Genomic DNA, 24344 nt, shown 5'->3' on the forward strand with positions numbered 1-24344 from the left:
CAATATATTTAGTGTGTCTTATTAAAATGTTCATTTTCTTAAGGTAACAGTATGGAGGCTGTGATTGGTTCAGTCAGTATGTGGAAGCCAATCATTTAACGAGCTTAGTTTCAGGAGAGAATATTACTAGGAACATAAACAATCAGGGGGAGGGAGTTTACTTCACGAAAACTATCATTAAAATGTACACTTCGTAAAATTACAAGAGGCGGATTCTGATTGGTCCTATCAGAATGGAAAGCCAATCATTTATCGAAATTAGTTTCAACAGAGATCTATTATAATACGGCCTATATGTCAATTTTTCTTAGTTTCTTGTTGACTTTCACAGTGTCTAGTAGTGGTTATTAGGAGTCTGACGACTGATAGTTGACGTTATGTCTGTTTCATTTGTAAACAGTTAACGGGGTGGAAAGCTCCTCTCTTACGATAATTATTTGTATCGCATTAACTATAAACGAAACACGAAGAGTTACTGGAAATGCAACGAGGGTTGTAAAGCCACTGTAGTGTTACTTGAAGATGAAGTGGAATCTGTGTCTGGTATGCATAATCATGAACCTCAAACTGCACATATCGAAGCGAGGACAGTAGTTGACAAGATGAAGAAAAGGGCTGCTGAGGAACCAATAACACCCATCACAAAAATATATAGGTATGTTCTGATATTTTTATATATTAATTGTATGAAAAATGGAATAATTGCAGTGCACATTCTATTCATGAGTGTCGTTAGAGGGGGGCGGGTGGGACATGTCCCACCAATAGTTTTCTATGTCACGTCTAAAAGTGTCAACTGATGGTATTTTACCGGTAGGGCCAGAGATATTACTGCTGGTTTTGACGATCTTTCTCAAAAACGACTCAGGCGATTTTGTCCATATTCCATAAACTATTATTTGATAAATTACTCTAACATATGGCATAAGTTACTCACATTGAAAATATACTCCCCAAGGAGTTTGTTTACTTCCGGACTAAATTTTCTTCAAATGAAGTTATCCACAAATACATTACTTTATTCTTATTTCCCAAATAAATGTTTAATATATCCAGTCTAACACGATTTACTTTAAGAAATTGTAGCAAGAAAGTTTAGTGCTGTGTTCCGTACCCTTTAATTTCAGACCATATCGTTTTCTTAGAGTGTTGCTTTTCCTCGTATTATCATCAAATATTTTGAACGTCTTTTTCTATTTGGGGGGTCTAGGAGAGATATCGCCCAACCCTTCTGGGTTCACCCCTGTGCACTTGCTCTTGCATGCTTATAAATTACTTTCTTTTTACTGCAAGAGTTACAACAAATAATTAAATTTCTTCTATCAAATTGAATCGAATCAAACCATAGTGTGCGATTTAAAAAAAAATGTGCATGTGAAATGAAGCGTGCCCTATCTAATATTTAAAAGCTGACAACACAAGTGGTTCTATTTAACATATGCAAACCGCTTCTTAATTTATATTATGCAAATGATTGTATTTTATCTGATTTATTTATTTATTAACTTTGCGTTACAGAGAAGAACTTGCTCAGGGAAATTTGGATATAGATACTGCTTCTGTTTTCCCAACTTTTGATGGTGTAAAGACTGCTCTGTACAACATGAGAGCTTCAGCTCGTCCAGCATTGCCGCAATCAATGAGCGAAGTAAATTTGGAAGGAGTTTGGAGCAAGACTGTGCATGGAAGGCAATTTCTAATGGTTGATGAGGGATTTGGATACAATCGTATTTTGGTAAGCATTCAACTGAAATACAAGAGCTTGAAGAGTAATATGTGCTACAGAGATATTACATTATTGCTAACTTGTTAATAATGGGGTACTTTTTCTGAGGTATGCGACATTTAAAATTTAAAGAACAACCTTCAGTATAATTTTAAGCTTTAATCAAATTAGAGCATTGTTTTTTTTTTTTAATTCGTACTAATTCAACAAGAAAAATAATTTGTAAAATGTTGCAGCCATTTGATTTTTTTTTTTAATTTATCTTCTAATGTTGTCATACGGGGAAATTCCAATCACATATTTTTATTTTTTTTTATGTATGATCGCACACTCTCGAACCAATGAATATTTTATATTGTTTAGACCATACTATAAGACAAGTAAGTCTATATATCGTTTTCTTTCTTTCTATTCTGAAAAACTCAGACTCAGTTTTCAAGGAACTGCACTGTTTTCACATTGGGGATTAAGTAACTCAAGTTATTATTATTATTATTATTATTATTATTATTATTATTATTATTATTATTATTATTATTATTATTATTATTATTATTATTATTAAGGTTTCAGCAATTTGGAAATTATTTTAAAAAATATCAGTTTCTCTTATAACTGTGAATTACTATCGGTGACTTAGCTTTTTTTCAGTGTGATTCCACCCTCCCAGATAATGCATTTTGTTTTTCAGAACATACTATGACGCAAATAATGATTGTCGAAATTCCTGTTGGTATTGGATTTTACTGTCGGTTTGGTATCTTCGATTTTAACAATTATTATTGGCACCATAGTTATCCACAAAAAATTTTAAAAGTTCGTTATTCAGGGAGTGAATCATCAGCCTGAAAAAGATCAGTAAGTTACGGACGGTTTTCCATAGATCAGTTTCCGAACGACTGAAACATTAAAAAAAAAGTAGTTGAGTTACAGAACGTCCAATATGAAAAGAGTGTAGTTTCTTGAAATGTCAAATTTTGATTTTTAGACGGATAGGACCATTTTAGCACTCAAGTGAACTACTGAACTGAAATAAAAATGGCGCCATCTTGAATTTCGAATATTATCTACATCATCAAGTGGTCTACTAAACGGCCAGGAATACATAAATAAGCGTGTATAGATGCTGAGGAATCAATTAAAAAAAACGTATTTGAACAGTTAACGCCATGGGCCTCATTAAAAAGTGTGCCTTGTTTTCCAATTTCCTTCATACTAATGTGGCAAAAAGAAAGAAAGAAAATGACATCTTGAATTCTTAATATTAGCTATTTGACTCAGAGTGGTGTAAACGGCATAAAAAATTCATTGGTTTGGGAGTGTGCAATCATATCTTAAAAAAAAAAAAAATATGTAGGTGATGGGGAAATCTCCCATAAAACAGGATTAGAAGACTGAATTTAAATCAATAATATTCAAATGGCTGCAACATTTTTAAAAGATCATTTTTCTTGTTGAGTTACAGGACCCCTGATAAGAAAATGCTATAATTTGATAACTTAAAAGTTGATTTTCGCAATTGGGGTGCCTGGCCATAAGTCAATACTCTTTAATGAATTTTGTGAAACTTGTGAATACTGTTTCAGAAGTTATCAGCAACTACTGCAAATGTGGTGGCAAACAAAACATTGTTTAAATATTTTAAATAATTTAGATACTGTTTATTTGATTATGAAAAGTTTATTATATTTCGTTGATAGGAAGGCTCTTAACTGTTTGAGTACTGAATTACATTATCTTACGTGATATTAAGAGAATTGTAGTAAGTTGAATGCCTTGTTTGCATTGCAGGTGTTTGGTACAGTGGAGAACCTTGAGATGTTGTGTCGCTGTGATAAAATAACAATGGACGGGACATTCAAGATCGTTCCTAGGCTATTTTCTCAACTGTATACTTTACATGGAAAACATCTTGGACAGTCGTTCCCGCTTATATTCTGTTTGCTTCCCAGTAAAGAAGAGGCTGTTTATGTTAGAGTATTGCAAATCCTGAAGGAGCAAGCTCAGAAGAATGTTTTACAGCTAAAGCCAGATGAAATAGCGATAGATTTCGAAAGAGCTGCAATTAATGCAGCAACTCGTGTGTTTCCCAATGCAACCATCAGAGGCTGTTTCTTCCATTTTGCTCAAGCTTTGTGGAGGAAAGTACAAACTTTGGGTTTATCGACCATGTATCGGGAGAATTCTGAGCTGAGGAAATGGATTCGAAAAGCAGCAGCACTACCACTAGTGCCAATTTCTCAGTTAGACGTTGTGTTTCACCAACTACAAGAGGATGCTATGAACCTTCCAAAGGAACAAGAGTTTCTCGATTACCTGGTGGACACTTGGTTAGATGATAATAATGCTCTCTTCCCGCCGTAAGTGCAAGTATTTAAGTTCTTCTAGTTGATTTTAATTAGATTTTAGTTATTTTGTCACCTATTGCTCATTTGAATTGTATATGAAGAAGTAGTTATATGGTTTTTGATTATATTTATGGTTATACTTAATTGTTATTTACTGAATCTTTAGATTTTCTTACGGCGTATAACACGCTTGAATAACACTTTAGAAATTTCTTGATCTACCAATTGATTTTTGGTGCAGAGTAGAATAAAACAGGACTTTATTATTTTCATTCATTCATTCATTTTATTGTATTTCCTTATTTATGTCCGTTTTTTATTTTTGCAGCATATTATGGAACCACTTCGATAATGACGAGGAGCGGACAACAAACCATGCAGAAGGATGGCACTCCAAGCTGCAGAGGGCTGCGTCAAGGGACCATCTGGACATATTTTCTTTTGTGAATCTTCTGAAACAAGAACAACTTGAAAATGAGTCGCAAATGCGTCTTCTTGAAGTTGGGAATGTTGCGAAGAAGAAGCTTAAATGGAAGCGTTTGAATAGGAAGATTCAAGTATTAAAGACAAGACTACAAGAAGGTGAAATTGATACCATATCATATGTAAATGCAATCTCATATTATGTTCATTTAGAACCATAAGCTTTCAGGTGTTTGGAAATTTGTGATAATAATGTGCAGTGTAAATTAGATTTATTTATATATGTCATTCTGAAAATATACTGAGTATCTTCTAGTTTGCGTTTCTTCGTTTGTAGAAATTCCCAATTTGAGCAGAATATTCCCGTTTGAGAAATTTTGCTTCGTGTTGCATCATACATTAAGGCGAAACAGGAATTCCTGTTTCGCCTTAAGATAAGATGCTTATCAACATGCTTTCTAATATGGCTTAAGGATGTAAGGCGAAACAGGAAAAGGCGAAACAGGGAGGAATCAGATTTACTATTAGGCCTATATTTTAATATGAAGATAATATGTTCATAAGAATAGAAAGAGAAGTGTTTTTTTTAAATCATTTTAGGTTCTACTGTTATCATATTAACGCTCTGATACTTTATTCATACATATTGTACTTGGTTTTCGATTTTATACTATTATGAAATTATTGTATTAATACAGTAAATACCACCTCAATTACTAACTCTGCCATCACTTGCAATTCTACCATTATGTCACTACCCTGATTGTCATAAGAAGAAAAATAAACAATACAACTGTTCAATACAATTTCCATTATAATAACAGATATGTTACTTACTTCACAAATACAGGTAAATGTAATTAAATATATACTGTTATTATGAATGTTATAATTTATTATTTACACATATTTAGATACACTGTGTGCTGGTGGTAATGGTAATAGACGGAACGCCAAAATTCACGTTTTTTACACTTCTGTAATTGAGCGTGGTTAGAGGGAAAACTGCTTTTTCCTATTAGGTTATGTACAACAGAGAATAGTCCTAGGACATACCAAAAGCCAGAATACATTGTTTCTAAGTAAGTGGCCTCAAAATAGTGTAACGTAAATCAGATTGAGTTAAAGGCTAATCCATTGTTTTGCTAACAGGAGACAGCCAAATTTGATTAATTTGAATTTGCACACATACTTCATGGAGTATTATTTTGGCTTATATATATATATATATATATATATATATATATATATATATATATATATATATATGTGTGTGTGTGTGTGTGTGTTTATATGTATATTTATTAACAATACATGAACACGTAACTGTATGGATATTTTCAATTTTTTTTTCGCCTGAAACCTTTTCCACAATATTTTAATTAAAATTATAACAGTTATTTTTCTACCAATGACCTTAGGATATGAGTAATAATTACAATAATAAAGGCTCAACAAATTTTAAACTAAAATTGTGAAACACTAGGTTTGGTTTGTATCTCTAGAGGTATTTTCCATTACTAGATTCAATACATTATTCTGAACATCGTCAAACTGGTTGTCAGCCATTTCGGATGTCTGTACTTCTATCTTCTTGTAGATCCCGTCCAGTTATTTACCAGGAGATAATGTGCCTAAGATCGATGACACATTCCCGCGCTGGATGACAATGCTGATACGTTGGAAAAGGAATTAAGTAGCTCGGGTATCTCCAGCTTATACCAGGGGCGGATCCAGGACCAACTTCTGGGGGCGATGGGTTGTCATCCTGCTACTCTTAAGGGCTCCAAACTTTTTGATGAGTTGTATTTATATATATATTTCTAAAATAAGAAAGTTCCCTCTTCTGGGGGGCGATCGCCTCGATCGCCCCCCTGGATCCGTCCCTGGCTTAAACATATGCAATATAAAGTTTATGCGTGGAACAGCCGAATTAAAGCCCTCGTCCATGCCTCGAATGGCGACATAAATGTTAGTAAGAAAGTTAATCCAGTTTTAGAAATTACACTCAATGCGTCATCAATGCGCTTTCTTTAAAGCGTATTAAATATTGTTTTCAAAAGTAGATTATTGTACGGCCTTTTTAAATATAAACAAAATTTTTTGATTTCTTCTTTCATAGCTAAAACAAATAACATTTTTAAGAAGTGGAGCTTCGTTTGTGTAATAGATCCATGTATTTGAGGAAGGTGTCTGTTGTCAGTGAAGGTGTCCCCCCATCTAGCTTATCAGCTTGTCCTGTTTGAATAAAGAGTAAGCGAAGAAGAAGAAACCTGTTTTTGTACGCGGAACCGTAAAAAAAAAGAAAAGAAAAACTTCTCGGTATATCATACCTTTTTTACTCGATGGAGATCAATATTGAAACCGGAAGTAATAATAGATTTTAAACACTCTCGGCTTTGGTAGTATGTTACGAGTAGTTATGATTTTCTTAACTGGGATCCTGAATCGACTAGAAAACTTCGGTTATTACTATCTGTTACCGATTTTGTTCTTTGGCGATAAGCGTTGAAACGTAAAATGGTGTGTTTGAGAGAGAGTTCCTGTTTTTGGGAGGTTGAATCTTTTTCCAAATGCAGCTTCTCAGTATGTTTTATGAGCTCCCTCGTGGCTAAGCGGCTACCATACGCAACTTTGGCGTGAGAGACTAGGGTTAGATTCCTGGCGTATGTTCATTGTTTCGGATCTCACGTTAAGCAGTAAGGCTGCGTCTCATATACCCTTGCTGCAGAAAGGGTCAAATAGACTTACTTTTCTATCTCGTTTGTTCCAAATAAAACCACAGTTCTTAATCAATACCTATTTTCTATTTATACGGTACTTAACGGCTCGTTGGTGTAATATTTGTAATACGTATTTAAAATTACATAAGTAACTTATTTATGTCATTAGCTTGATCCCCCCCTCCATTTTGCTAGCTTTCCAAGATCTCGGAAGCTTTATGTTGGGAACCACTGGTTTAAACTGCTACAGAATTATTGTTGTGGATTTATAAGTTGTGTAATTATTGCTGTGTATTAACAAAAATTGATCTTGTAGAAGCGCTGGAGCATGAAGATTCTGTGTATTAAAACTAGGTGTAATAAAATTTGGTGTACGGAAAACTGGGTTTACGGAATGCTAGGTATAAAGAAATATTCGTTTAGTAGACCGTAGGATCCATTAGAAACTTTGAAGATAAAGGAACGTATTACTTTCAGAGATAAGTATGTGAGGTATGATTTTCCGGTCGTTTTGATTTTAACGTATGCGGAACCCTGGTGTGGTTTCCTGTTTTGTTGCCTTCTGATAACTAAAGCAAAGTAAAATGCTGGATACTTGGTATACGAGAATAATAATGTGTAATATTGACTATATGTGAAGTCAACAAGAAACGGAATAATAGAAAGCCTGTAGTTATGTCTTCATTAGAGCAAAATTAAAAATTGTAATATTTAAATTTTATATTAAATTGAATAAATATGTGTCATAATAAATGCGTTTGTTTTTGCTTTTTTACTTGATTGATTCTCCTTGATACCGAAACTGATTTTATATTTGGACTGAAGAGGAAAATTTGAGAGCCAGAGCTAATTATGTGAGGTATGATTTTCCGGTCGTTTTTCCTTTTAACGTATGCGGACTGCTGAGTGTGGTTTCCTGTTTTGTTGGCTTCTGATAACTAAAGCAATGTGAAAAGCTGGATACTTGGCATGCGAGGTTAATAATCTGTGATATTGAAGACAACGAAAAATGTAATAATAGAAAGCCTGTAGTTTATGTATTAATTAGTCCATGATTAAAATTTGAAATATTTAAATTTTAAAATAAATTGAATAAATTTGTGTAACAATAATGATGCGTTTTTCTTTGCTTTTCCACTTGATTGATTCTCCTTGATATCGAAAATGATTATATATTTGGACTGAACAGCAAAATTTGAGATCCAGGTATGATTTTCCGGTCGTGTTTCATTTTAACCTATCCGGACTGCTGAGTATAGCTTCCTGTATTGTTGCTCTCTGATAACTAAAGCAAAGTAAAATGCTGGATACTTGTCATGCGAGGTTAATAATTTATGATATTGACTATATGTGAAATCAACAAGAAATGGAATAATAGAAAGCCTGTAGTTATGTTTTCATTAGAGCATTAATAAAAATTGGAATATTTAAATTTTAAAGTAAATTGAATAAATGTGTGCAATAATAAATGTGTTTTTCTTTGGTTTTCTTTTTATTTGATTTTCGTTCATACAGAACCAGATTTTATATCTGGACTGAAGAAGAAAATTTGAGATCCAGAGGTAATTATGAGAGATATGATCTTCCGGTCACTTTTCATTTTAACGTATGCGGACTGTTGATAGTGGGTTCCTCTTTTGTTGCCTTCCGATAACTAAAGCAATGTGAAAAGCTGGATACTTGGCATGCGAGGTTAATAATGTGTGATATTGACTATATGTGAAGTCAAGAAGAAATGGAATAATAGAAAGACTGTAGTTATATTTTCATCAGAGCATGATTAAAAATTGGAATATTTAAATTTTAAGTTAAATTGAATAAATGTGTGTAATAATAAATGTGTTTTTCTTTGCTTTTTCACTTGATTGATTCTCGTTGATACGGAAACTGATTTTGTATTTGGACTGAAGAGGAAAATTTGAGAGCCAGAGCTATTTATGTGAGGTATTATTTTCCGGTCGTTTTTCATTTTAACGTATGGGGACTGTTGAGAGTGGTTTTCTGTTATGCTACCTTCCGATGACTAAAGCAATGTGAAAAGCGTGATACTTGACATGCGAGGTTAATGATGTCTGATATTGACTATATGTGATGTTACAAGAAATTGAATAATAGAAAGACTGTTGTTATGTTTTCATTAGAGCATTATTAAAAATTGGAATATTTAAATTTTAAATTAAATTGAATAAATGTGTGTAATAATAAGTGTGTTTTTCTTTGCTTTTCCGCTTGATTGATTCTCCCTGATACAGAAACTGATTTTATATTTGGACTGAGGAGGAAAATGCGAGAGCCAGATATAATTATGTGAAGAATGATTTTCCGGTCGATTTTCATTTTAACGTATTCGGTCACCTGAGTGTGGTTTCCTGTTTTGTTGCCTTCTAAAAAATAAGGCAATATGAAAAGCTGGATACTTGGCATGCGAGGTTAATAATGTGTGATATTGACTATCTGTGAAGTAACCAAAAAATTGAATAATAGAAAGCCTGTTGCTTATGTATTTATTAAAGCATGATTAAAAATTGGAATATTTAAATTTTAAATTACATTGTATAAATATGTGTAATAATAAATGCGTTTTTCTTTGCTTTTCCATTGGATTGATTCTCCTTTATACCGAAACTGATTTTATATTTGGACTGAAGACGAAAATTTGAGAGCCAGAGCTAACTATGTGAGATAACATTTTCCGGTCACTTTTCATTTTAAGGGATGCGGACTGTTGATAATGGCTTCCTGATTTGTTGCCTTCCGATAACTAAAGCAATGTCAAAATCTGGATACTTGGCATGCGAGGTTAATAATGTGTGATATTGACTATATGTGAAGTCAACTAGAAATGGAATAAGAGAAAACCTGAAGTTATGTTTTCATTAGAGCATGATTAAAAATTAGAATATTTAAATTTTAAATTTAATTGAATAAATGTGTGTTATAATAAATGTGTTTTCTTTGCTTTTCCTCTTGATTGATTCTCCTTTATACAGAAACTGAATTTATATTTGGAGTGAAAAGGTAAATTTGAGAGCCAGAGCTAATTACGTGAGGTATGATTTTCCGGTCGTTTTTCATTTTAACGTATGTGGACTCCTGAGTGTGGTTTCCTGTTTTGTTGCCTTATGATAACTAAAGAAAAGTAAAAAACTGGATACTTGCCATGCGAGGTTAATAATGTGTGGTATTGAAGTCAACGAAAAATGTAATAATAGAAAGCCTGTTGTTTATGTATTAATTAGACCATGATTAAAAATTGAAATATTTAAATTATAAAATAAATTGAATAAATATGTGTAATAATAATAATTGCGTTTTTGATTTGCTTTTCCACTTGATTGATTTTCCTTGTAATCGAAAATGATTATATATTTGGACTGAACAGCAAAATTTGAGATCCAGAGCTAATTATATGAGGTATGATTTTCCGGTCGCTTTTCATTTTAACGTATGCAAACTGTTGAGGGTGGTTTCCTGTTTTGTTGAATTCCTGATAACTAAAGCAACGTGAAAAGCTGGATATTTGGAATGCGAGGTTAATAATGTCTGATATTGACTATATGTGAAGTCAACAAAAATGGAATAATAGAAAGCCTTTAGTTATGTTTTCATCAGAGCATGATTAAAAATTTGAATATTTAAATTTACAAGTCAATTGAATAAATGTGTGTAATAACAAATGTTTTTCTTTGGTTTTCCCTTTATTTGATTCCCGTTGATACAGAACCTGATTTTATATTTGGACTGAAGAAGAAAATTTGAAATCCAGAGGTAATTATGTGAGATATGATTTTCCGGTCACTTTTCATTTTAACGTATGCGGACTGTTGATAGTGGCTTCCAGTTTTGTTGCCTTCCGATAACTAAAGCAATGTGAAAAGCTGGATACTTGGCATGCGAGGTTAATAATCTGAGATATTCACTATATGTGAAGTCAACAAGAACTGGAATAATAGAAAGACTGTAGTTATGTTTTCATCAGAGCATGATTAAGAATTGGAATATTTATATTTTAAATTAAATTGAATAAATGTGTGTAATAATAAATGTGTTTTTCTTTGCTTTTCAAATTGATTCATTCTTCTTGATACAGAAACTGATTTTATATTTGGACTGAAGAGAAAAATTTGAGAGCCAGAGCTATTTATGTGAGGTATGCCTTTCCGGTCATTTATCGTTTTAACGTATGCGGACTGTTGATAGTGGGTTCCTGTTTTTTTGCTTTCCGATAACTAAAGCAATGTGAAAAGCTGGATACTTGGCATGCGAGGTTAATAATGTGTGATATTGACTATATGTGAAGTCAAAAAAAATAATAGAAATCCTGTTGTTTATGTATTTATTAAAGCATGATTAAAAACTGGAATATTTAAATTTTAAATTAAGTTGTATAAATATGTGTAATAACAAATGCGTTTTTCTTTGCTTTTCCATTGGATTGATTCTCCTTTATACCGAAACTGATTTTAAGTCTGGACTGAAGAAGAAAATTTGAGATCCAGAGGTAATTATGTGAGATATGATTTTCCGGTCACTTTTCTTTTTAACGTATGCGGACTGTTGATAGTGGGTTCCTGTTTTGTTGCCTTCTGATAACGAAAGAAATGCGAAAAGCTGGATACTTGGCATGCGAGGTTAATAATGTGTGATATTGACTATCTGTGAATTCAACCAAAAATGGAATAATACAAAGCCTGTTGTGTATGTATTTATTAAAGCATGATAAAAATTGGAATATTTAAATTTTAAATTAAATTGAATAAATGTGTGTAATAATAAGTGTGTTTTTCTTTGCTTTTCCGCTTTATTGATTCTCCTTGATACAGAAACTGATTTTATATTTGGACTGAGGAGGAAAATATGAGAGCCAGATATAATTATGTGAGGTATGATTTTCCGGTCGATTTTCATTTTAACGTATTCGGACACCTGAGTGTGGTTTCCTGTTTTGTTGCCTTCTAATAACTAAAGCAATATGAAAAGCTGGATACTTGGCATGCGAGGTTAATAATGTGTGATATTGACTATCTGTGAAGTCAACCAAAAATGGAATAATAGGAAGCCTGTTGTTTATGTATTTATTAAAGCATGATTAAAAATTGGAATATTTAAATTTTAAATTAAATTGTATAAATATGTGTTATAATAAATGCGTTTTTCTTTGCTTTTCCATTGGATTGATTCTCCTTTATACCGAAACTGATTTTACATTTGAACTGAAGGCGAAAATTTGAGAGCCATAGCTAACTATGTGAAATATGATTTTCCGGTCACTTTTCATTTTAACGTATGCGGACTGTTGATAGTGGGTTCCTGTTTTGTTGCCTTCCGATAACTAAAGCAATGTGTAAATCTGGATACTTGGCATGCGAGGTTAATAATGTGTGATATTGACTTCATGTGAAGTCAACGAGAAATGGAATAATAGAAAACCTGTAGTTATGTTTTCATTAGAGCATGATTAAAAATTAGAATATTTAAATTTTAAATTAAGTTGAATAAATGTGTGTTATAATAAATATGTTTTCTTTACTTTTCCGCTTGATTGATTCTCCTTTATACAGAAACTGATTTTATATTTGGAGTGAAGAGGTAAATTTGAGAGCCAGAGCTAATTACGTGAGGTATGATTTTCCGGTCGTTTTTCATTTTAACGTATGTGGACTCCTGAGTGTGGTTTCCTGTTTTGTTGCCTTATGATAACTAAAGGAAAGAAAAAAACTGGATACTTGCTATTCGAGGTTATTAATGTGTGATATTGAAGTCAACGAAAAATGTAACAATAGAAATCCTGTTTTTTTATGTATTAATTAGACCATGTAAATAATTGAAATATTTAAATTTTAAAATAAATTGAATAAACATGTGTAATAATAATGAATGCGTTTTTCTTTGCTTTTCCACTTGATTGATTCTCCTCGATATCGAAAATGATTATATATTTGGACTGACCAGCAAAATTTGAGATTCAGAGCTAATTATATGAGGTATGATTTCCGGTCGCTTTTCATTTTAACGTATGCAAACTGTTGAGGGTGGTTTCCTGTTTTGTGGAATTCCTGATAACTAAAGCAATGTGAAAAGCCGGATATTTGGAATGCGAGGTTAATAATGTCTGATATTGACTATATGTGAAGTCAACAAAAAATGGAATTATAGAAAGGCTTTAGTTATGTTTTCATCAGAGCATGATTAAAAATTGGAATATTTAAATTTTAAAGTGAATTGTGTAAATGTGTGTAATAATAAGTGTGTTTTTCTTTGGTTTTCCCTTTATTTGATTCTCGTAGATACAGAACCTGATTTTAAGTCTGGACTGAAGAAGAAAATTTGAGATCCAGAGGTTATTATGTGAGATATGATTTTCCGGTCACTTTTCTTTTTAACGTATGCGGACTGTTGATAGTGGGTTCCTGTTTTGTTGCCTTCTGATAACGAAAGAAATGCGAAAAGCTGGATACTTGGCATGCGAGGTTAATAATGTGTGATATTGATAATATGTGAAGTCAAAAAAATAATAATAGAATGCCTGTTGTTTATGTATTTATTAAAGCATGATTACAAATTGGAATATTTAAATTTTAAATTAAATTGTATAAATATGTGTAATAATAAATGCGTTTTTCTTTGCTTTTCCATTTGATTGATTCTCCTTTATCTTAGACGAAAATTTGAGAGCCAGAGCTAATTACGTGACGTATGATTTTCCGGTCGTTTTTCATTTTAACGTATGCGGACTCCTGAGTGTGGTTTCCTGTTTTGTTGCCTTATGATAACTAAAGGAAAGAAAAAAACTGGATACTTGCTATGCGAGGTTAATAATGTGTGATATTGAAGTGAACGAAAAATGTAACAATAGAAAGCCTTTTGTTTATGAATTAATTAGACCATATAAAAAAATTGAAATATTTAAATTTTAAAATAAATTGAATAAATATGTGTAATAATAATGAATGCGTTTTTCTCTGCTTTTCCACTTGATTGATTCTTTTCGATATCGAAAATGATTATATATTTGGACTGGCCAGCAAAATTTGAGATCCAGAGCTAATAATATAAGGTATGATTTTCCGGTCGCTTTTCATTTTAACGTATGCAAATTGTTGAGGGTGGTTTCCTGTTTTGTTGAATTCCTGATAACTAAAGCAATGTGAAAAGCTGGATATTTGGAATGCGAGGTTAATAATGTGTGATATTGACTATATGTGAAGTCAAAAAAATAATAATAGAAGGCCTGTTGTTTATGTATTTATTAAAGCATGAATAAAAATTGGAATATTTAAATTTTAAATTAAGTTGTATAAATATGTGTAATAATAAATGCGTTTTTCTTTGCTTTTCCATTGGATTGATTCTCCTTTATACCAAAACTGATTTTATATTTTGATTGAAGACGAAAATTTGAGAGCCAGAGGTAACTATGTGAGATATGATTTTCCGTTCACTTTTCATTTTAACGTATGCGGACTGTTGATAGTCGGTTCCTGTTTTGTTGCCTTCCGATAACTAAAGCAATATGAAAAGCTGGATACTTGGCATGCGAGGTTAATATTGTGTGATATTGACTATCTGTGAATTCAACCAAAAATGGAATAATACAAATCCTGTTGTGTATGTATTTATTAAAGCATGATTAAAAATTGGAATATTTAAATTTTAAATTAAACTGAATAAATGTGTGTAATAATAAGTGTGTTTTTCTTTGCTTTTCCGCTTTATTGATTCCCCTTGATACAGAAACGGATTTTATATTTGGACTGAGGAGGAAAATGTGAGAGCCAGATATAATTATGTGAGGTATGATTTTCCGGTCGATTTTCATTTTAACGTATTCGGACACCTGAGTGTGGTTTCCTGTTTTGTTTCCTTCTAATAACTAAAGCAATATGAAAAGCTGGATACTTGGCATGCGAGGTTAATAATGTGTGATATTGACTATATGTGAAGTCAACAAAAAATGGAATAATAGGAAGCAGGTTGTTTATGTATTTATTAAAGCATGATTAAAAATTGGAATATTTAAATTTTAAATTAAATTGTATAAATATGTGTTATAATAAATGCGTTTTTCTTTGCTTTTCCGCTTGATTGATTCTCCTTTATACCGAAACTGATTTTATATTTGAACTGAAGGCGAAAATTTGAGAGCCATAGCTAACTATGTGAAATATGATTTTCCGGTCATTTTTCATTTTAACGTATGCGGACTGTTAGAGTGGATTCCTATTTTGTTGCCTTCCTGATAACTAAAACAATGTGAAAAGCTGGATACTTGGCATGCGAGGTTAATAATTTCTTATATTGACTATATGTGAAGTCAACAAAAAATGGAATAATAGGAAGCCTGTTGTTTATGTATTTATTAAAGCATGATTAAAAATTGGAATATTTAAATTTTAAATTAAATTGTATAAATATGTGTAATAATAATAGCGTTTTTCTTTGCTTTTCCATTGGATTGATTCTCCTTTATACCGAAACTGATTTTATATTTGGACTGAAGACGAAAATTTGAAAGCCATAGCTAACTATGTGAAATATGATTTTCCGGTCACTTTTCATTTTAACGTATGCGGACTGTTGATAGTGGGTTCCTGTTTTGTTGCCTTCCGATAACTAAAGCAATGTGTAAATCTGGATACTTGGCATGCGAGGTTAATAATGTGTGATATTGACTACATGTGAAGTCAACTAGAAATGGAATAATAGAAAGCCTGTAGTTATGTTTTCATTAGAGCATGATTAAAAATTAGAATATTTAAATTTTGAATTAAATTGAATAAATGTGTGTTATAATAAATATGTTTTGTTTGCTTTTCCGCTTGATTGATTCTCCTTTATACAGAAACTGATTTTATATTTGGAGTGAAGAGGAAAATTTGAGAGCCAGAGCTAATTACGTGAGGTATGATTTTCCGGTCGTTTTTCATTTTAACGTATGCGGACTCCAGAGTGTGGTTTCCTGTTTTGTTGCCTTATGATAACTAAAGGAAAGAAAAAAACTGGATACTTGCTATGCGAGGTTAATAATGTGTGATATTGAAGTCAACGAAAAATGTAACAATAGAAAGCCTGTTGTTTATGTATTAATTAGACCATGTAAAAAAATGAAATATTTAAATTTTAAAATAAATTTAATAAATATGTGTAATAATAATGAATGCGTTTTTCTTTGCTTTTCCACTTGATTGATTCTCCTTGATATCGAAAATGATTATATATTTGGACTGACCAGCAAAATTTGAGATCCAGAGGTAATTATATGAGGTATGATTTTTTGGTCGCTTTTCATTTTAACGTATGCAAACTGTTGAGGGTGGTTTCCTGTTTTGTGGAATTCCTGATAACTAAAGCAATGTGAAAAGCTAGATATTTGGAAAGAGAGGTTAATAATGTCTGATATTGACTATATGTGAAGTCAACAAAAAATAGAATAATAGAAAGCCTTTAGTTATGTTTTCATCAGAGCATGATTAAAAATTGGAATATTTAAATTTTAAAGTAAATTGAATAAATGTGTGTAATAATAAGTGTGTTTTTCTTTCGTTTTCCCTTTATTTGATTCTCGTAGATACAGAACCTGATTTTAAGTCTGGAATGAAGGCGAAAATTTGAGAGCCATAGCTCACTATGTGAAATATGATTTTCCGGTCATTTTTCATTTTAACGTATGCGGACTGTTGAGGGTGGTTTCCTGTTTTGTGGAATTCCTGATAACTAAGTCAATGTGAAAAGCTGGATATTTGGAATGTGAGGTTAGTAATGTGTGATATTGACTATATGTGAAGTCAAAAAAAAATAATAATAGAAGGCCTGTTGTTTATGTATTTATTAAAGCATGAACAAAAATTGGAATATTTAAATTTTAAATTAAATTGTATAAATATGTGTAATAATAAATGCGTTTTTCTTTGCTTTTCCATTGGATTAATTCTCCTTTATACCGAAACTGATTTTATATTTTGATTGAAGACGAAAATTTGAGAGCCAGAGCTAACTATGTGAGTTATGATTTTCCGTTAACTTATCATTTTAACGTATGCGGACTGTTGATAGTCGGTTCCTGTTTTGTGGCCTTCCGATAACTAAAGCAATATGAAAAGCTGGATACTTGGCATGCGAGGTTAATAATGTGTGATATTGACTATCTGTGAATTCAACCAAAAATGGAATAATACAAAGCCTGTTGTGTATGTATTTATTAAAGCATGATAAAAATTGGAATATTTAAATTTTAAATTAAATTGAATAAATGTGTGTAATAATAAGTGTGTTTTTCTTTGCTTTTCCGCTTTATTGATTCTCCTTGATACAGAAACTGATTTTATATTTGGACTGAGGAGGAAAATATGAGAGCCAGATATAATTATGTGAGGTATGATTTTCCGGTCGATTTTCATTTTAACGTATTCGGACACCTGAGTGTGGTTTCCTGTTTTGTTGCCTTCTAATAACTAAAGCAATATGAAAAGCTGGATACTTGGCATGCGAGGTTAATAATGTGTGATATTGACTATCTGTGAAGTCAACCAAAAATGGAATAATAGGAAGCCTGTTGTTTATGTATTTATTAAAGCATGATTAAAAATTGGAATATTTAAATTTTAAATTAAATTGTATAAATATGTGTTATAATAAATGCGTTTTTCTTTGCTTTTCCATTGGATTGATTCTCCTTTATACCGAAACTGATTTTACATTTGAACTGAAGGCGAAAATTTGAGAGCCATAGCTAACTACGTGAAATATGATTTTCCGATCACTTTTCATTTTAACGTATGCGGACTGTTGATAGTGGGTTCCTGTTTTGTTGCCTTCCGATAACTAAAGCAATGTGTAAATCTGGATACTTGGCATGCGAGGTTAATAATGTGTGATATTGACTTCATGTGAAGTCAACGAGAAATGGAATAATAGAAAACCTGTAGTTATGTTTTCATTAGAGCATGATTAAAAATTAGAATATTTAAATTTTAAATTAAGTTGAATAAATGTTTGTTATAATATATATGTTTTCTTTACTTTTCCGCTTGATTGATTCTCCTTTATACAGAAACTGATTTTATATTTGGAGTGAAGAGGTAAATTTGAGAGCCAGAGCTAATTACGTGAGGTATGATTTTCCGGTCGTTTTTCATTTTAACGTATGTGAACTCCTGAGTGTGGTTTCCAGTTTTGTTGCCTTATGATAACTAAAGGAAAGAAAAAAACTGGATACTTGCTATTCGAGGTTATTAATGTGTGATATTGAAGTCAACGAAAAATGTAACAATAGAAATCCTGTTTTTTATGTATTAATTAGACCATGTAAATAATTGAAATATTTAAATTTTAAAATAAATTGAATAAACATGTGTAATAATAATGAATGCGTTTTTCTTTGCTTTTCCACTTGATTGATTCTCCTCGATATCGAAAATGATTATATATTTGGACTGACCAGCAAAATTTGAGATTCAGAGCTAATTATATGAGGTATGATTTCCGGTCGCTTTTCATTTTAACGTATGCAAACTGGTGAGGGTGGTTTCCTGTTTTGTGGAATTCCTGATAACTAAAGCAATGTGAAAAGCCGGATATTTGGAATGCGAGGTTAATAATGTCTGATATTGACTATATGTGAAGTCAACAAAAAATGGAATTATAGAAAGCCTTTAGTTATGTTTTCATCAGAGCATGATTAAAAATTGGAATATTTAAATTTTAAAGTGAATTGTGTAAATGTGTGTAATAATAAGTGTGTTTTTCTTTGGTTTTCCCTTTATTTGATTCTCGTAGATACAGAACCTGATTTTAAGTCTGGACTGAAGAAGAAAATTTGAGATCCAGAGGTTATTATGTGAGATATGATTTTCCGGTCACTTTTCTTTTTAACGTATGCGGACTGTTGATAGTGGGTTCCTGTTTTGTGGCCTTCTGATAACGAAAGAAATGCGAAAAGCTGGATACTTGGCATGTGAGGTTAATAATGTGTGATATTCATTATATGTGAAGTCAAAAAAATAATAATAGAATGCCTGTTGTTTAAGTATTTATTAAAGCATGATTACAAATTGGAATATTTAAATTTTAAATTAAATTGTATAAATATGTGTAATAATAAATGCGTTTTTCTTTGCTTTTCCATTTGATTGATTCTCCTTTATCTTAGACGAAAATTTGAGAGCCAGAGCTAATTACGTGAGGTATGATTTTCCGGTCGTTTTTCATTTTAACGTATGCGGACTCCTGAGTGTGGTTTCCTGTTTTGTTGCCTTATGATAACTAAAGGAAAAAAAAACTGGATACTTGCTATGCGAGGTTAATAATGTGTGATATTGAAGTGAACGAAAAATGTAACAATAGAAAGCCTTTTGTTTATGAATTAATTAGACCATATAAAAAAATTGAAATATTTAAATTTTAAAATAAATTGAATAAATATGTGTAATAATAATGAATGCGTTTTTCTTTGCTTTTCCACTTGATTGATTCTTTTCGATATCGAAAATGATTATATATTTGGACTGGCCAGCAAAATTTGAGATCCAGAGCTAATTATATAAGGTATGATTTTCCGGTCGCTTTTCCTTTTAACGTATGCAAATTGTTGAGGGTGGTTTCCTGTTTTGTTGAATTCCTGATAACTAAAGCAATGTGAAAAGCTGGATATTTGGAATGCGAGGTTAATAATGTGTGATATTGACTATATGTGAAGTCAAAAAAATAATAATAGAAGGCCTGTTGTTTACGTATTTATTAAAGCATGAATAAAAATTGGAATATTTAAATTTTAAATTAAGTTGTATAAATATGTGTAATAATAAATGCGTTTTTCTTTGCTTTTCCATTGGATTGATTCTCCTTTATACCAAAACTGATTTTATATTTTGATTGAAGACGAAAATTTGAGAGCTAGAGCTAACTATGTGAGATATGATTTTCCGTTCACTTTTCATTTTAACGTATGCGGACTGTTGATAGTCGGTTCCTATTTTGTTGCCTTCCGATAACTAAAGCAATATGAAAAGCTGGATACTTGGCATGCGAGGTTAATATTGTGTGATATTGACTATCTGTGAATTCAACCAAAAATGGAATAATACAAATCATGTTGTGTATGTATTTATTAAAACATGATTAAAAATTGGAATATTTAAATTTTAAATTAAATTGAATAAATGTGTGTAATAATAAGTGTGTTTTTCTTTGCTTTTCCGCTTTATTGATTCCCCTTGATACAGAAACGGATTTTATATTTGGACTGAGGAGGAAAATATGAGAGCCAGATATAATTATGTGAGGTATGATTTTCCGGTCGATTTTGATTTTAACGTATTCGGACACCTGAGTGTGGTTTCCTGTTTTGTTTCCTTCTAATAACTAAAGCAATATGAAAAGCTGGATACTTGGCATGCGAGGTTAATAATGTGTGATATTGACTATATGTGAAGTCAACAAAAAATGGAATAATAGGAAGCAGGTTGTTTATGTATTTATTAAAGCATGATTAAAAATTGGAATATTTAAATTTTAAATTAAATTGTATAAATATGTGTTATAATAAATGCGTTTTACTTTGCTTTTCCGCTTGATTGATTCTCCTTTATACCGAAACTGATTTTATATTTGAACTGAAGGCGAAAATTTGAGAGCCATAGCTAACTATGTGAAATATGAATTTCCGGTCATTTTTCATTTTAACGTATGCGGACTGTTAGAGTGGATTCCTATTTTGTTGCCTTCCTGATAACTAAAACAATGTGAAAAGCTGGATACTTGGCATGCGAGGTTAATAATTTCTTATATTGACTAATTGTGAAGTCAACAAAATATGGAATAATTGGAAGCCTGTTGTTTATGTATTTATTAAAGCATGATTAAAAATTGGAATATTTAAATTTTAAATTAAATTGTATAAATATGTGTAATAATAATAGCGTTTTTCTTTGCTTTTCCATTGGATTGATTCTCCTTTATACCGAAACTGATTTTATATTTGGACTGAAGACGAAAATTTGAAAGCCATAGCTAACTATGTGAAATATGATTTTCCGGTCACTTTTCATTTTAACGTATGCGGACTGTTGATAGTGGGTTCCTGTTTTGTTGCCTTCCGATAACTAAAGCAATGTGTAAATCTGGATACTTGGCATGCGAGGTTAATAATGTGTGATATTGATTACATGTGAAGTCAACTAGAAATGGAATAATAGAAAGCCTGTAGTTATGTTTTCATTAGGGCATGATTAAAAATTAGAATATTTAAATTTTAAATAAAATTGAATAAATGTGTGTTATAATAAATATGTTTTGTTTGCTTTTCCGGTTGATTGATTCTCCTTTATACAGAAACTGATTTTATATTTGGAGTGAAGAGGAAAATTTGAGAGCCAGAGCTAATTACGTGAGGTATGATTTTCCGGTCGTTTTTCATTTTAACGTATGCGGACTCCTGAGTGTGGTTTCCTGTTTTGTTGCCTTATGATAACTAAAGGAAAGAAAAAAACTGGATACTTGCTATGCGAGGTTAATAATGTGTGATATTGAAGTCAACGAAAAATGTAACAATAGAAAGCCTGTTGTTTATGTATTAATTAGACCATGTAAAAAATTGAAATATTTAAATTTTAAAATAAATTGAATAAATATGTGTAATAATAATGAATGCGTTTTTCTTTGCTTTTCCACTTGATTGATTCTCCTTGATATCGAAAATGATTATATATTTGGACTGACCAGCAAAATTTGAGATCCAGAGCTAATTATATGAGGTATGATTTTCCGGTCGCTTTTCATTTTAACGTATGCAAACTGTTGCGGGTGGTTTCCTGTTTTGTGGAATTCCTGATAACTAAAGCAATGTGAAAAGCTGGATATTTGGAAAGAGAGGTTAATAATGTCTGATATTGACTATATGTGAAGTCAACAAAAAATGGAATAATAGAAAGCCTTTAGTTATGTTTTCATCAGAGCATGATTAAAAATTGGAATATTTAAATTTCAAAGTAAAATGAATAAATGTGTGTAATAATAAGTGTGTTTTTCTTTCGTTTTCCCTTTATTTGATTCTCGTAGATACAGAACCTGATTTTAAGTCTGGACTGAAGAAGAAAATTTGAGATCCAGAGGTAATTATGTGAGATATGATTTTCCGGTCACTTTTCTTTTTAACGTGTGCGGACTGTTGATAGTGGGTTCCTGTTTTGTTGCCTTCTGATAACGAAAGAAATGCGAAAAGCTGGATACTTGGCATGCGAGGTTAATAATGTATGATATTGACTATATGTGAAGTCAAAAAATTAATAATAGAAAGCCTGTTGTTTATGTATTTATTAAAGCATGATTAAAAATTGGAATATTTAAATTTTAAATTAAATTGTATAAATATATGTAATAATAAATGCGTTTTTCTTTGCTTTTCCATTGGATTGATTCTTTTTTACACCAAAACTGATTTTATATTTGGACTGAAGACGAAAATTTGAGAGCCAGAGCTAACTATGTGAGATATGATTTTCCGGTCACTTTTCATTTTAACGTATGCGGACTGTTGATAGTGGGTTCCTGCTTTGTTGCCTTCCGATAACTAAAGCAATGTGTAAATCTGGATACTTGGCATGCGAGGTTAATAATGTGTGATATTGACTACATGTGAAGTCAACTAGAAATGGAATAATAGAAAGCCTGTAGTTATGTTTTCATTAGAGCATGATTAAAAATTAGAATATTTAAATTTTAAATTAAATTGAATAAATGTGTGTTATAATAAATGTGTTTTCTTTGCTTTTCCGCTTGATTGATTCTCCTTTATACAGAAACTGATTTTATATTTGGAGTGAAGAGGAAAATTTGAGAGCCAGAGCTAATTACGTGAGGTATGATTTTCCGGTCGTTTTTCATTTTAACGTATGCGGACTCCTGAGTGTGGTTTCTTGTTTTGTTGCCTTATGATAACTAAAGGAAAGAAAAAAACTGGATACTTGCTATGCGAGGTTAATAATGTGTGATATTGAAGTCAACGAAAAATGTAACAATAGAAAGCCTGTTGTTTATGTAATAATTAGACCATGTAAAAAAATTGAAATATTTAAATTTTAAAATAAATTTTATAAATATGTGTAATAATAATGAATGAGTTTTTCTTTGCTTTTCCACTTGATTGATTCTACTCGATATCGAAAATAATTATATATTGGGATTGACCAGCAAAATTTGAGATCCAGAGCTAATTATATGAGGTATGATTTTCCGGTCGCTTTTCATTTTAACGTATGCAAATTGTTGAGGGTGGTTTCCAGTTTTGTTGAATTCCTGATAACTAAGTCAATGTGAAAAGCTGGATATTTGGAATGCGAGGTTAGTAATGTGTGATATTGACTATATGTGAAGTCAAAAAAAAAATAATAATAGAAGGCCTGTTGTTTATGTATTTATTAAAGCATGAACAAAAATTGGAATATTTAAATTTTAAATTAAATTGTATAAATATGTGTAATAATAAATGCGTTTTTCTTTGCTTTTCCATTGGATTGATTCTCCTTTATACCGAAACTGATTTTATATTTTGATTGAAGACGAAAATTTGAGAGCCAGAGCTAACTATGTGAGTTATGATTTTCCGTTAACTTTTCATTTTAACGTATGCGGACTGTTGATAGTCGGTTCCTGTTTTGTTGCCTTCCGATAGCTAAAGCAATATGAAAAGCTGGATACTTGGCATGCGAGGTTAATATTGTGTGATATTGACTATCTGTGAATTCAACCAAAAATGGAATAATACAAATCCTGTTGTGTATGTATTTATTAAAACATGATTAAAAATTGGAATATTTAAATTTTAAATTAAATTGAATAAAAGTGTGTAATAATAAGTGTGTTTTTCTTTGCTTTTCCGCTTTATTGATTCCCCTTGATACAGAAACGGATTTTATATTTGGACTGAGGAGGAAAATATGAGAGCCAGATATAATTATGTGAGGTATGATTTTCCGGTCGATTTTCATTTTAACGTATTCGGACACCTGAGTGTGGTTTCCTGTTTTGTTTCCTTCTAATAACTAAAGCAATATGAAAAGCTGGATACTTGGCATGCGAGGTTAATAATGTGTGATATTGACTATATGTGAAGTCAACAAAAAATGGAAT

General features: G+C 31.4%; 1 protein-coding gene across 1 annotated transcript; it reads left to right on the top strand.

Annotated features, from left to right (window-relative positions):
• The first annotated feature begins 602 nt into the window (after positions 1-602).
• On the top strand, positions 603-4718 carry LOC145673988 (uncharacterized). Its single transcript, XM_081743815.1, has 4 exons — positions 603-655; positions 1519-1735; positions 3518-4056; positions 4403-4718. The coding sequence occupies exons 1-4, from the start codon at positions 603-605 to the stop codon at positions 4716-4718; spliced, it is 1125 nt and encodes a 374-aa protein (XP_081599941.1).
• The last annotated feature ends 19626 nt before the right edge of the window (positions 4719-24344 follow it).

This window comes from Thermobia domestica, chromosome 17, assembly GCF_964235325.1.
Source record: "Thermobia domestica chromosome 17, izTheDome1.hap1.1, whole genome shotgun sequence".
NCBI lineage: Eukaryota > Metazoa > Arthropoda > Insecta > Zygentoma > Lepismatidae > Thermobia > Thermobia domestica.